We start from the raw sequence: 14318 nt of genomic DNA on the forward strand, positions 1-14318 counted from the left end.
TAGCTTCTGGCACTAACGAGGCGTGTGGCTGGCCTATGACTCGACCATTTATTCATCATGTATTTTATTTACAAGTAAATTGTTGGTTTTGATCATATATCTTAAACATCTTATTCAATATCAGTTCAATAATCAAAGCGTCACAGGGAATGAGCAAAATGGTAAGATGATGATGTATTTGGGAATGCAATGGTGTAAAGTTGAATGTTCTACATTAAATTTTAAATCCGTCATTCCATTGCTTAAGCTTTCTCTTTGTATATATCCTTGTAAAGATTTGCATCTAAGTTTTTAACTTTTCATTTAAAAATTTGCGGCTAAGATTTGTTAAATGTGTGAAGCACTAGCTTAAATTTGAACTCAAGCTCATTAACAAGTCGAGTTTAAGTTCCAGGAGCTCCGACTAAATTAAAATTGAGTATGCTCATTCACAGGAGGGGTTGTTTAATGAATCGAGCCAGAGACAGATCCTAAAAGATGCTCATTGAAAAATAAAGAAATTTTAAGAGACTGGTATGAGCAATGCCTATATCAGTTCGACATGGACTCAAGTGTTAGCTTGTCATCGAGCTTGCGTCAAGCTAAAGTATTGTTGAGCTCAAGTGCAATTAAGTTTAGGAGGCGAGCCAAGGTAAGGCCCACATGGGCCCTGGGCCAACCTCAATCTTTTTTTTTTTTAAATTTGTATGTAAATTTTAAAAAATTCACTTGTTCTATATAAAAATTTTGAAAAATGATATTTCGTCCTTAGTCAAAATGTAGAAGTTTTAATTTGGTCTGCTTCATGAAAAATTGTTCGCTCTACCCCTAGTTACATTGCATTGTTTTTCTTCACCAATATAAGTTGTCACTGATCATTGGGATAAGATCATCCCCAGCAGTATGACATTTGAATCCATCAAATGTCATGCTAAAGCAAGAAATTGGATGACGAATTCACAAGTTTAAACGAGTCGAGCTCGAACTCAGACAATCGAGTTGTAACTCAAACTCGATGGTCGACTCGAGTTCGAGTTTGAACAAGCTCGAGTTTAAGTTCAAACCAAGCAATATATGAGGGAAGCGCCAACACTTAATGCACAAGCACACGAACGTGTGTAGAGGCATGCTTAGCTTGTGCCAGTGCCATGCATATCCTGTGAAAAGGGGATGTTTATCTACAAGGACGTCGTATTGTAAAGAAAACTGTTGGCTACCGAGTCGGTGGGCGCGAGACCAAGGTCAGACTAAGCCACCTCTCGACCTGACTCGATTCTTTTCGAAGATCGAGGGAGCTGACCGACTCCATTGATTTGGTGGCCGGAGGACTTGAACATGAACATGAACATGGGTTCGGTTCTTGATGTTTGACGGAAGCAGTAAGGGCACGCCCCCTTTCCTTTCCCAGCAGGTTCATCAGCCTCTCTCGCTTTCCATCTCATAGTCTTTGTGTCAACACGGCGATTCAAATCAAACGCTTGACTAGTTTTATGGGCGGCCGCAAAGCTCGTACACTTAAGTCATATTTGAAGGAAATCCTTGACCCGGACGGCCGAGGTCCGATGAAGATCGTCAACTTTTTTTTGTTTCTTCGGCCGCAAAGTTCTCATCCTTTCAACTTTGAAGAACAGAGCAAGTCAAATACACAAATCATTTAAAAATTAGATATCTTTACTTTCTCATGCCATAAAATTCAATCAACACATGAAATGTTCATTTCATTTCTATTTTTCGTGTATTTTAAGCATCTTCATAAAGTCATATTGATAAGAGAAAAGCGACTTAGTGAAAGACATCTATATATAAATACCAAAAAAGTAGTTACCATATTTTTTGTATATTAAATTGAATAAGAATAATATGAGCCGTCGATATTTTAAGTAGATTAGATGGTGGACATTAGACCAAGTTGTATTTCCAAAAGACAAAATTACCTTTATTAATTAAGGAAATTGATTTGCTTCTTTCCATAAGGGGAATTTATGTTATTTGGAAATACAATTTGCTTTTCTATTAACTTAGTTTATACCATATTTACAAATAACGTTTCAAGTCTAAATGGTAAGGTTTTTCTTGAGTATAATATAGCGATCTTGAAAAAAATAAAAAAAGACTAAAAATGAAGGAAAAATAAAACAAGTGAGAAACTAATAACACAAACATCAAAAGATAAGTAAATTTGAAACAAATAAAAAAGTAAAAAAATTGAAAAAAACGTGAAAAATGCATTAAAAACAAGTTTTTTCATTTTAAACATTTTTTTTAGTTTTAAACGGCAATTTAATTTATCATGTTTTTTTAAAAAACATGTTTTTTTGTGACTATGGTTATTGAATTTTTAATTATATATATATATATATATGTTGATGACTTTTATGTTGTTGCTAATGATGAGCGGTGCATGTGCTTCATGCTTATTCATTTTAAATGGGCAGGAAAAAGTTGGTAGAGTAATGAAATGAAATGTGTGGGTGGGGAGGAGTTGGTGAATGAATGATTCTTCGGGCTTTCTTCTTCAACCTCAGGAGCACGCCGGAAATGGAATCCTCCAAAACCAGTGTCTCCTCTTCACTGGAACCGTGGGCCCAGATCTTGGAAGCGCAACCATTAATATTATCAGCAAACCGACTTTCTATCGCATTGTCCTCATCCTCATGTCAGTCTCTTCTTTCTTACCAACAGAGGGTTGCTACTAATACAATGCATGATATATATATATATATTTTAGAACAAGTCCAAATTGAAAGGTTGATAGTTTTTAAATTAACGAGGAAGATTGCATCTCTACGCAGTGAAAACAAAATGGTTAAAGTAACTTGTGGAATTCAATAGGCCACATCTTGTTTCTTTACATGAAGTTTTTTTTTTTTTTTACTGAGTATCATCCTGGGCAGAAGTTAAGGATGCAAATATTTCTCGTTCGGACAATTTTAAGTACATGAAAAATTGGACACAGTCAAATTCAGCACAGCCACAAAAGAGAAAAAAAAAATCAAAATCAGGGTGCACCAGATGAACTATAATTAATTAGAAACTAAGTTATAATAATGAAAACTTGTCTATGCACACATTAATTGGCAAAAATTAATGTTTATAAATAAAACTAACTTAAAGGGTACATTTAAATCAGCTCATGGTGCTACTAAACCTGCCCTTGACCACATAGTCATGGCCCCATGCAGCATTAGAGTTTTGGTTCCACAAAGGCGTCAATGGTTTGGATATAGTCTCATATTCGATTCCGTATTATATACAATTTTCATTGACTAGATTAGTTGCCAAATTTGAATTTTGTATTGTTCTATTGAAAACATTTTCAAATTATTTAATTTTTTCTTGTTGAGTATCAAATGGGGAATTAAAAAATAATCATGAAGTTTTTCTCCTTTTAAATACATCTGAATCCAAATTTGTCTCCAAGATCTCTTTAATATGATCATTAATTTGAACCTGATCCACTTTATAATTATTGCATGCCCACCTTGGGAACTAAGGAACATAATGTTACTGTTGCCAAACGCTCCTCCCCAATTGTTCTGCATTGTTCAAGCGCCCCCGAAAAGTTGCACCAGAGGCGGAGCCAGGGGGCACGGCACGCATGGGTCGTAGCCCTAGCTTAATTTAAAAAAAAAAAATACTTGTCCAATATTAAAATTTTGAAAAATGATAATTTGGCCCGTGTCAAAATTTAGAAACTTTAATTCGGCACCAGTCAATGAAAAATTTCAGGATCCGCCCCTAGGTTGCACCAATATATGGCTTTCGATAATAGAGGCAAGGAGGCAACTCTCGTGCTATATTTAGTTTTTAGATCTAAGATCCAATGTTATCAAACATGTGCACCCCTAATCGGACCCAAGTACCAAGTGTTGGGACCATAGCAGAAACTAGAGGACGTTTATTGTCAATGATAAAACTCTTCCATTCTAGGAGACCAATGGTTTTGTCATACCAGCTAGAGCAATGGCTACGTTTTGAACCCTTCCTACGCGTTTACTTACACAACTTCAAGAGGTTTGGCGTAGCTGGTCGAACTAGCAGTTGGCATGATGCTAGGTACTGATTTGACTTGTGTGGGCGTCGAACTGACCGAAGCAGGTATACGTCTAGAAGGTTTTATGCCGCCGGGCGAACGACAAAGACACTCTTTTGATCCTTACATTATTCAAAAGATGTGTATACCTACTGAGAATGTGGATGATCCTTAAGCTGTGTTTGGCTTCTCTTGCGTGGTCTAACCTTTCATTCTCGAGTTCCTTAGATTGAAGATTAGACCTTTCTTTTTCTGATCTTAGATCAGGTCCTGGTCGGAGCCAAGGGGGGCATGCTTAGTCGACCATGAAAAATTCTGAGAGACCTGCACTGCTACGATCCAAGAAGTCCTTTTTCCTTTTGACATCACACACCAAGTGATAGTGATGGAAAGCACAACCATACACCTTTCCACACCAAGTAAGAGTGATGGTAGTTAGGGATGTCAAGGATTGGATTCGGATATATTCTTAATCATGTTTGTTTTTTCGGATATTCATGTATTTGAATTCGAATTTGAATAAAAAAGTTATATCCAAATCCGAATCTGAAATCTGATTTTACAATCCGAATCCGATTTTTATATGTTTATCTAAATGCCAATCTGAATTTCAAACAGATTTGGCCAATTTTCAAAATTTAATGGCATTAAATGAAGATGTTTGTTTGTCTAAAAATGAATCTGATTCGAATCCGTATCTCAATCTGATCAAATATTTATATATATCCGAATCTGAATCCGATCCGATTTCTTAATCAGAATTGTCAAACAGATCGGTTCACTTGGTTATCCGATTCAAATCGGATATATTGACATCCATATAGGTATCACAACGGCATATAGGTATCACAACGGGTTGGCTTGGGTAGCATGTTATAGCCAAGTCCTCACTTTAAATCTTGGAAGGTCCTATCTTCATGGTATTGATGAATGTTGAGCTTAAGATTAAGGGTGACATTGTGGTGGTTATGTGTCCTGCTCTTCTCCCTCCCTCTTCCCCCCCATCTCCTCTCTCTCTCTCTCTCTCTCTCTCTCTATATATATATATATATATATATATATATGTATATATATATGTATATATATATATATATGTATATATATATATAAGAAACATGTTGGATCAAATGTATTCTCATCTTTGTCTCCTTGTAATTGGTCAATTTCAAAGATGGGAGGGGACATAGAAAACCAAGACTAATGTAACTCATCTCTCTCTCTCTCTCTCTCTCTCTCTCTCTCTCTCTCTCTCTCTCTCTCTCTCTAAATGGGTAGAGCCATAAATTTTCCATGAGAGAGACTGAATTAAAGTTTTCTAAATTTTGACAAGATCCAAAATATCAAATTTTAGAATTTTTTATATAGGACAAATGAAATTTTGTAAAATTTACATGTAATTTTTTTTTTCAGGTGGTGCCAGGGCCCATGCGGACCCCCCTTGGCTCAGCCCTTGGGTATATATATGGGATACACGTCGATTTCGTGAAGTGGGACAGTGTGTTGAGTTTGGAAGATATTTTTTCGTCGAACGTTGATGAGGATGATGGTTTAAGTTGAAACTGAGGAGTACATGTAATGTTCTTCATGCATGTTGGGGAACCTTTTAAGATTATTCAAAGATTTGTTATGTTTTTTCTTGGTTTTGGAATACGAAAGCAATACGTTTTCAATTGTTTGGAATGAAATAGCAAGACTGGACAAACTGGCGCGAATGGATCCAAGTTTTGACAACATCAACAACAAGAGACTAAGATGAGTGAAAGGATTAGGAACCAGAAGAAGAAAAGGATGTTAGGAATTAGACATGTTTAATGGAGGTCTGACTCAAGAATGAAACAAGCAATATGACACATAAGTCTTCTGAGTGCTGAAAAAATCATATTATGGAAATCAGATCAGCTAATATTGGAATTGCAATAGGAAAAAAAAAAAATCAAGCTAAACTAAGAATCAATAGAAGTACAATTGTATAAATTGAAGACCTAGGTGTTGTTCGTGCCATTAAATTATGGTGGTTATAAGCATTTAATTGAATCTCTGTATATATAGTTACAAATCAATCTCATTGAATGAAGTACAATTATGCAAAACTGTTTGAAATTACTAGTTAGAGTAAATTGCCAAATGCCTCCTAATTCCACCATTGATTTCATTTGAAAGGGAACCCAAATTTTGGTTTCGGTATTCTTTCACTGGATTGCACTAACTATCTATTTTCCAAATAGTTTGCCTCTTTCATTTGAAGATAAAAGGAGACTATCGTAGCTTAGAACAGCACTATCTAAGGCATAACGTAAAATCCGTAGAGCTTTCATTATCTGTTCTTTCCTGAACAAACAACAATAGAAGTAGGGACTAGGGATGTACATTGAGTCAAGTCAACTTGGGGTCGACTTTAACTCAGCCTGTGTAAACTTACTTGAGCTCAACTTGTTTATTAAAATGGTTCAACCTCGAGCTTGAGTCAAAGCTCAAGTTATAAATGAGTTGAGTTCAATTTACATGAGTTTATCTTGTTTATTAAATGGGTCAAGTTCGAGCTTGAGTCCAACTCAAGTTACAAACTAGTTGAGTTTAATTTACATGAGTTCAACTTGTTTATTAAATGAGTCAAGCTCGAGCTTCAGTCAAAACTCAAGTTATAAACGAGTTGAGTTTAAGTTATGAGAGAGGGCAGAGGACCGAGAGGTGAGGGTAGTGACCTTTCTTACGGGCGTGAAATGAAGCACTCAGTTATAATTTCTTGAAACTCGAACTCAACTCTTTTATCATTTCGGGTATCTTTGTAAGCTTGAACTCGGCTCGTTTATAAACGAGTCAAGCACAAGCATAGTTTTTTTTTTAGCGAGTTCGAGTCGAGCACAAATTGATTCATCTTATTGTGCGGCCCTAGAGATTGCCCCTTTTCTTGAAGTAGAGAGTGTCGTTTAAGCGCATGTATGACTGTAGGTGCATTTCACTTGAGAATAGCATGTTTAAATTTATATAAATGTTTAAAACTAAAAGTTGAACATCACGATACGATATGAAATGTCTGGTCCTGGTCGTTGAAAGGGACCTTAATTAGTTAACGTATATGCAAAGTTCATATCAGTTAGAGAAAAAGCTTGATCTTCTACATTCGACTGCGTATCTAACATGTATTTCATTTTCACTCACTCTCTCTCTCTCTCTCTATGTATATATATATAAAACTGATTAATCGATTATAGCTATGTCACACGAATACTTGGGTTTGGCCCACGTATCCGTATCTATACTTCGATACCTGAATCCCGATACCGATACTCCTTGGATACGTCTGGATCGGGCCTGGGTCAAACCCGATCCGAACCCGTTAAAGAAAACCCGATTTCATTTTATCATTTGATAATATAAAATTAGTCGTATCCGCGTATCCTAAAAAATTAAAAATTACTGTATTTGTACTCGTATTTTCGTACCCATACCCATATCGTACCAGTATCCGTGTGACTTAAACATTATAGTAGATGATGAAAAATTAAATAAATATCACAAAAATAGTTGCCATACCTTATGGTCCATTATATAACAACTGTTGACGGTACTTTTAGTAACAATTATATTGTTTTTAATAATATATTCACCTGTAGATATCATATCGGGTATTAGATCGTGTGAGCATGGGATCGAATCAAAATCTCAATATACAAGAGAGATCCAATTAGGTCAGATTTTGGTAAACGGTGGACCCGAATGTGGACGGAATCCCTTCAAATCTGGATAGACTAGTGTGATAGAGAATGCAACAAAATTCTCGGGTCAGAGTCCTAAATTGACTCTCAAAATATATGATAAGCCCGAAACTACGACCCTCCCGACTCTCTTGACCAATCGTTCCGCAACTGGTGATGAGCGATAAATTATTAATTTATGCCGTGAAATTGACTTTTGAAAGCGTGGCCGGTGCAAGTGGGAAATATTTTCGCTACGTGACATTAATTCAGAGCCGAGCCAGGAACAGTAGAATAATAAAGAAACAAAATTCTCATTTGAGGTTCTTCCTTTTAGACATAATTTCAAAGGGCATCCTCGTTTATCATATTTTTGTGCTACTTTTAGGGATGAACACAAGTCAAGTTCAGTCAGCTCGAGCTCGACTCGACTAATGAAACGACTTGGCTCGAGCTCGATAATAGCTCAATGAAAGCAGCTCGAACTCGCGTCAGTAGTTACGTATTGAGCTCGAGCTTGACTTGATTAAGGCTTAACAAACTCGTTTGGATATAATTGATATTCATGGTTACGTGTTGAGCTCGAGCTCGACTTGGTAGTTACGTGTTGAACTCGAACTCAACTCGATTATTTAAACAAGTCGACTCATGAACTCAAACACGACTTGTTAAGCAAATGACTAGTTGTTTTTTTGTGTCTTGTGAATGCAAACTTTGCCAATAAGGGCTTTAATATTATTCCTAACAATATGATACTTGTTGGCCAATACAAGCTTATACGCACTAAGATTGATAATGCTGCTCTTTTATTTTTCATTTAATAGGAAATGACCTGTTATCATGTTCGTTCGTTCCTAGCTTAATTCCATAACTAAAGTTGAAAGAAAATGGTCAAAAAGTGAGATATAATTCATGCTATAAAAAAAAAATATAAGAAGTGTAGTAGAGCGAGAGGCTCATATTTTAAAGATGTCGAAAAAGTAATCCTCTAAAAGGAAAATTTAGAGAAAAAGTTGGGTTGGAAAGTGAAAGACGAAAAGAATAGGGGGGCTTACCTACCCTGACACTATCAGAGTTATAAAAAGAAAGCGGGAGTCGTCATCGGTGACGAAAACATGAGCGGCGGAAGTCAGCAGGGTCGTCATGTCATCGGCATTATCATATAGCCAAGGTGGAATCTCTAATCATGCCAAGTCAAGAGTCCCAACATGATCACCATTCTTTACTTTTTTTTTTTTTTTGTTTAAAGAAAAAATCTAAAAAGAACTCCAACATATGGTTAGGTCGATTATGTTTTGGAATACATGTTTCTAAAAACCATATTTATAAAACAATGTGTTTTAGTTTAGAAAATATAATGTGATTATACTCTAAGTTAAGATTGTTTGATTTAAGAACATTTATAACTATGTTTCAAGAAATAAGAAAGCACAGTTTTGAAACAAGAACATTGCATTTCCAAAACACAATGTTCCTCTTTTTGAATCAAACAAGAGAGTTTCTGCATCACTCAATCAAACATGTGTTTTAAGAACATGAGTTCGGAGAAAACCAATAGCGGAGCTACTGGTGTGGACCACTGCACACACTAGCCTTTAAAATCTTTCGTTGTTTCTGAGCTGGTCTTGAGTCCAGCCACATGTGGCGCTCACATTAGATGAGTGCCCATAAGCAATCTTCCTACTAAGGTAGAGACTGGTCGGTGCTCTTTAATGAAAAATTTCTGGCTCAACCACTAGAGAAACAATCTTCAAACTTCTTCTCCTAAGAGCAAGCTTTCATCACTAAGATGTGAAAAGCGCTAATTCCCTGGCAATCATATTTGTATTTCTCACTTGCTTAACACAAAGATGAGACTCATTTGAATCATATCTTTAAGTAGTTAAAAAATCGCAATATTTTCGCCCTAAATTCCAATCCATTTACGTTTACTCTTTAAAAGTAATCAAAACGCACGCGACATGTGCTTGAGGAGTTCATCGAACTTCATATAATATTGATGAGTTATATATGGCAAGATTAATCATACTAATTACATATATGATCAATGATTGAGCCTAGCATGAGCAGCTAGCTTTATGAACTTTTTTCTGGAAGATCTTTTTCGAAATTTTATTACACAATATATTGTAATCGAAATAGTAACTAACAACTTAATATATGTGCATGGAAAAATTAATTAGATCCTACAATTCCATGCATGAAAGACATTATAAGTAACTCTGATAAAATGCCAGTGAAAGAGCATTTAAGTGTGTCGAGTAATATGTGCCAAAGGGGCTCTCTCTCGGACCCCGAGATTTAAAAAAATAAAGTTTTATGTGTTCTGTTTTCTAAGAAATTTAGTTTGATCCATGTAAAGATATCGTGACTTTGCTGTGCAAGAAATTTTTGGAATACTTCTTTAATTATCATCGTTTGGCAAAAAAAAAAAATTCCTCGCTCCACCCCTGCATTTAAAGAGATAAGATTCTTCTTTAAATCGTCCCAATAATCCATGGCTAAAATCTTGAGTATTAAAATCATGACGAATAGAAACCCTATAGGTTGTGAGAAGGAGTCGAGGCAAGGGGGGCCGACATGGGCCATGGCACTCCTTAGATTTTTTAGGAATTCAAAATTTTAATTTAACTTATACGAAAATTTTGAAAAATTATGTCTCGGCCATTATTAAAGTTTTGAAACTATAGTTCGCCCCCTACAACTATGGCCTCGAAAGGCATATCGGCTCCTTCTACTTTTCCGAGTCGACGACAGAGATAATCTAATCGAGTTCTTTAATCTCAATGTGTCAGATTATTGACTTTGGAAGAAGAAACACCAACTTATATCCGTAAAATTAGGAAGAAGTGGAGAATTAAGTAATGGAAGCACCCAAGCAACTTGTTCATCTTATGGATACGTGGACCCATGTTCTCTCAATTTGCTCCTCAAATACAACCTCGATCTGTCCCATTATACCAATAATGGTAGACTCAAATATTAAATACGCATCCAAATTTGGAAACTCTGGACCATCTTGAAAATTCCTTTTCATTTTTTGGATCTGCAAGCTAGTGTTAGGTAAACCTCTCTACTGGATTTAATGAGAGACGAACCCTAAGTCTTTGAAGATATATGAGTCCCTAATAAAATAGTTGAAAATGATTGAATTTTTCAGCTTTTTTTCGTTTAAACTCTAGAGATATTTTGAGCTCTTTACATTAAAGAATGAATACATGATGCAAGATAAAATAACGTAAAGATAGAGAAAGTGAGAAAAGATTGCTTCGGTGTTCCTTCTAGTTGCATAAGATCCAAAGAGACAGCTAGCGAGTCTTTTATGTTATTGCGATGGAACATCATGGAGGCCCACATCGAACCGATTGCAAGTGGCTGCCAGTGTTCAAGCAAACAGTTACGTGTCCAGTAAGAAACTGCGGTATCAAGGGTTAGCTGATGATGACAATGAATGATGATGATGGTGATGTGAATGTCGACTTAAATCTACCTAATTATCCTTTCATCAAAACTCTCAAACCTACTCTTAATATATATATATATATATATATATATATATATATATATATATGTTAAGAGTTAAGAGTCAAGCTCGAGCTCAACACATAACTGTTGCGTCGTCGAGCTATTCTCAAGTTTGAGCCAAACTCGAGCTAACTGAAGGCTCGTGTTCACACATAATTACTGAGTTGATCTCAAGCCTTAATCAAGTAGATATATTCAAATGAGTTTACGAGTTTGTCGAGCATTAATCAAGTCGAACTTGAGTTCAACATATAACAAAGAACATCAATTCTATTCAAACGAGTTTAGAAGTTTGTCGAACCTTAATCAAGTAGAGCTCGAGCTCAACATATAACTATCGAGTCGAGCTGTTTTTGTTGAGTTATTCTCGAGTTCGAGCCGAGTCGATCTTGAGGTTTCATTAGTCGAGCCGAGCTCAAACTGGCTGAACTTAGGCTCGGCTCGGCTCGTGTTCACCTCTACATGTACTTTAGGGGAAAGAGGGGTTGAATGTGGGGATCGACTTTTAGGCCTGAAGTATGTCCCTCTCCCTCACCAACCTGGAGTACGGCGTGTCTATATACTAATAACATGCTGGTGAGCATTGTGTAGCCAATAAATTAGAGGTGTTCCTCAAGGCAGAAAAACAAAGCACTTGATACTTGATTCTATTAAGCTTGCACAGGTGCCCCTAAGACAAAACCTCTCTAGGTTTATTGGGTAATTCAACAGTTAACTATTCTAAGGAGTTTGGCATAAAACCTCTGTAAGTATATTGGGTAATTCAACATTAACTATTCTAAGGAGTTTGGCATAGCTAGTAAGACCAGAAACTAATAGAAGGACATATATATCTATATATAATGGAAGTAACTAACAAGATGTGGTACTTTATTAACTATGTAAAAATTGGTATTATTGAATACGACAAGGTAGTGAAACTTTGACAATGAAGGAAAAATAAATTCAGAAGAGTTGGTGCAATTGGGTGAGTCTAAGTTACTGGTTAGGTAGTCGTGTTTGACTGTTAGTTTTTTACCGGAGTAACTGGGAAACAAATGTAAAAGATTAACAATCCATCCCAAAATTTTACCGTCGCTCGAAGAAGAGTATTACCGATGGAATGATTTATTCCCGTTATGCGAAATAAAAGCAAATAAGATTCCATCTCAGATGTCTCAGATGGCAGAGGCGAAGCATTTATTCTTCGCTGAAGAAATTAATGCACAGTATTTATTACGAGTCGGAGATTAGCTCCTTTATTTGGTTGAAGCCAATGATTTTTTTTTTTTGGGTTTTTTTTTATGTTGAAATATGATTATATTCTCAATTTACAGCGATAAAAATTCTTCTTCCGTGGTTTTCTGAGGAGATTTGTATTTTGATTTATCCCCAGAATTTCTTTATATTGGGGAACAGTTCTCAAAATATTGCTTGAATTTTTCGCTTTTCGAAGATCATGAGAAATATTTTCTCCCCAACAACACGAAGGAGTTTGTATGCCCTTGCCTCATACAAAAACATTATATCAACACCTGATTCCGGACTAAACAGCACCGAGTCGGATCGGAAGCCATGAAAATTGTATGCCTCGAACCGGATTGACGGTAGAAGGCTATTTATGTGACTGGAAAAAAGATAATAAAAGGAAAAAATAAAAATCTAAACAGAATATTAGGAGCCGGCTAAAAAATTATATACGTTTAGTAGAAAAAGAAAGAAAAAAAAAAGAAGGAAAAAGAATCCGAGTCGCTCTAACGGGAGGGATCGGGAGATGAGACGAGACGAGGGGGAATATCATCGAAGAACCAGAGGTGATCGTCGATCATCATTCCTCCCTCGTCCTCCTCCACCTTGACCGCGCCGCACGTTTCCCATCTCAACCCCAAATCGCCCCAGCCGTACCACAACGCCAGCTCGCCGTCCTCCGCAGGGAAATCCTCCGCCGAAACTACCGCGTCCGGAGGCGGTGACGGCGTTGATATACAGTCCGACTCTGACGCCGGCGACGGCGCGGACGTCACGTCCGACCCCGACACGGAGGTCGGCTCCTCCTTCACCGCCACGGCTGGATCCTTCTTCTGCTCCGCCTCGGCTTTCTTCTTCCCCGCCCCGGCTCTTCCTCCGGCGGACGAACCCTTCGACCTAGAGTTCCGTCGGAGTACGGACTCCCCCTTGCGGACAGGCATCACGATCCCGGGGAAGTTCACCTTCGCCTTGCTCCCGCGAATCTCCCTCGCCGCCTCGTCGTAAGCCATGGCCGCCTCCTCGGCGGTGTCGTACGTCCCGAGCCACACTCTGGCACCTTTCTTCGGATCCCTGATCTCAGCCGCCCATTTCCCCCAAGGCCTCTGCCTTATCCCTCTGTAAGCGTTTTTCCTCACTCTCCGGCCACCTCCGGCCGCCGCCCCGGCCTTCCCCGCAGCTTTCCTCTCGCCTGTTCCACAACGCAAGCCAAGATTAGCTCACAGCTCAAAGCTCAGAGAGAGAGAGAGAGAGAGAGAGAGAGAGAGAGAGAGAGAGAGAGAGAGAGGGAGGGAGCTTACCAGAGGCAGGTGCTGCGGGGGCGTTTGAGGCGAGCCCATGTTGCGCGAAGTCGAAGCCGAACAAATCGCCTCCGTCGCAGTGGGTGGTGTCGTAGAGCATGAACTCTGAGCTCGCCTCCGAGTAGTCGGAGAGGAGGAGCTCCTCTGGCGACATCAAACTCCGGCCGTCGTTCGATCTCATGTAGTCGGAAACAATAGAACCTCCGCACATTCTTTCGGTTTCCCGGTGACCCACCCCGGCACTCGCCTTCCCCTATTTATGCCCGCGCCCGATTCTCTGCTGCTCGAAAAATTTCCCAAGTTTTCTCTATTTTTGTCCAATTTTCGGTAACGCCCAAGTACCTACTCATAATTCACATGCCCTCTCTCATTTTCTCGCTTTTGCTTTCAAGTCGTCAAACTTTTTAAAAGAACTGAAAGTATCCCATCCAATTACGTCCAAAATGTTACTCTTTTCCTATTTGCAGCCATCATAAAGACATATGAAAAATCATGATAAATTTTAGCTTCATTACAAAAAAGAAAAAAGAACTCAATAAAATTCAATAACTTATGGAGCAA

General features: G+C 37.8%; 1 protein-coding gene across 1 annotated transcript; it reads right to left on the reverse strand.

The window, feature by feature from the left end:
• Positions 1-12874: 12874 nt before the first annotated feature.
• On the reverse strand, positions 12875-13979 carry LOC116254667 (ethylene-responsive transcription factor ERF094-like). The gene is made up of 2 exons (XM_031630201.1): positions 13758-13979; positions 12875-13648 (listed from the first exon to the last, which is right to left on the reverse strand). The coding sequence occupies exons 1-2, from the start codon at positions 13966-13968 to the stop codon at positions 12966-12968; spliced, it is 894 nt and encodes a 297-aa protein (XP_031486061.1). The 5' UTR covers positions 13969-13979; the 3' UTR covers positions 12875-12965.
• Positions 13980-14318: the final 339 nt, after the last annotated feature.

This window comes from Nymphaea colorata, chromosome 5, assembly GCF_008831285.2.
Source record: "Nymphaea colorata isolate Beijing-Zhang1983 chromosome 5, ASM883128v2, whole genome shotgun sequence".
Lineage (NCBI taxonomy): Eukaryota > Viridiplantae > Streptophyta > Magnoliopsida > Nymphaeales > Nymphaeaceae > Nymphaea > Nymphaea colorata.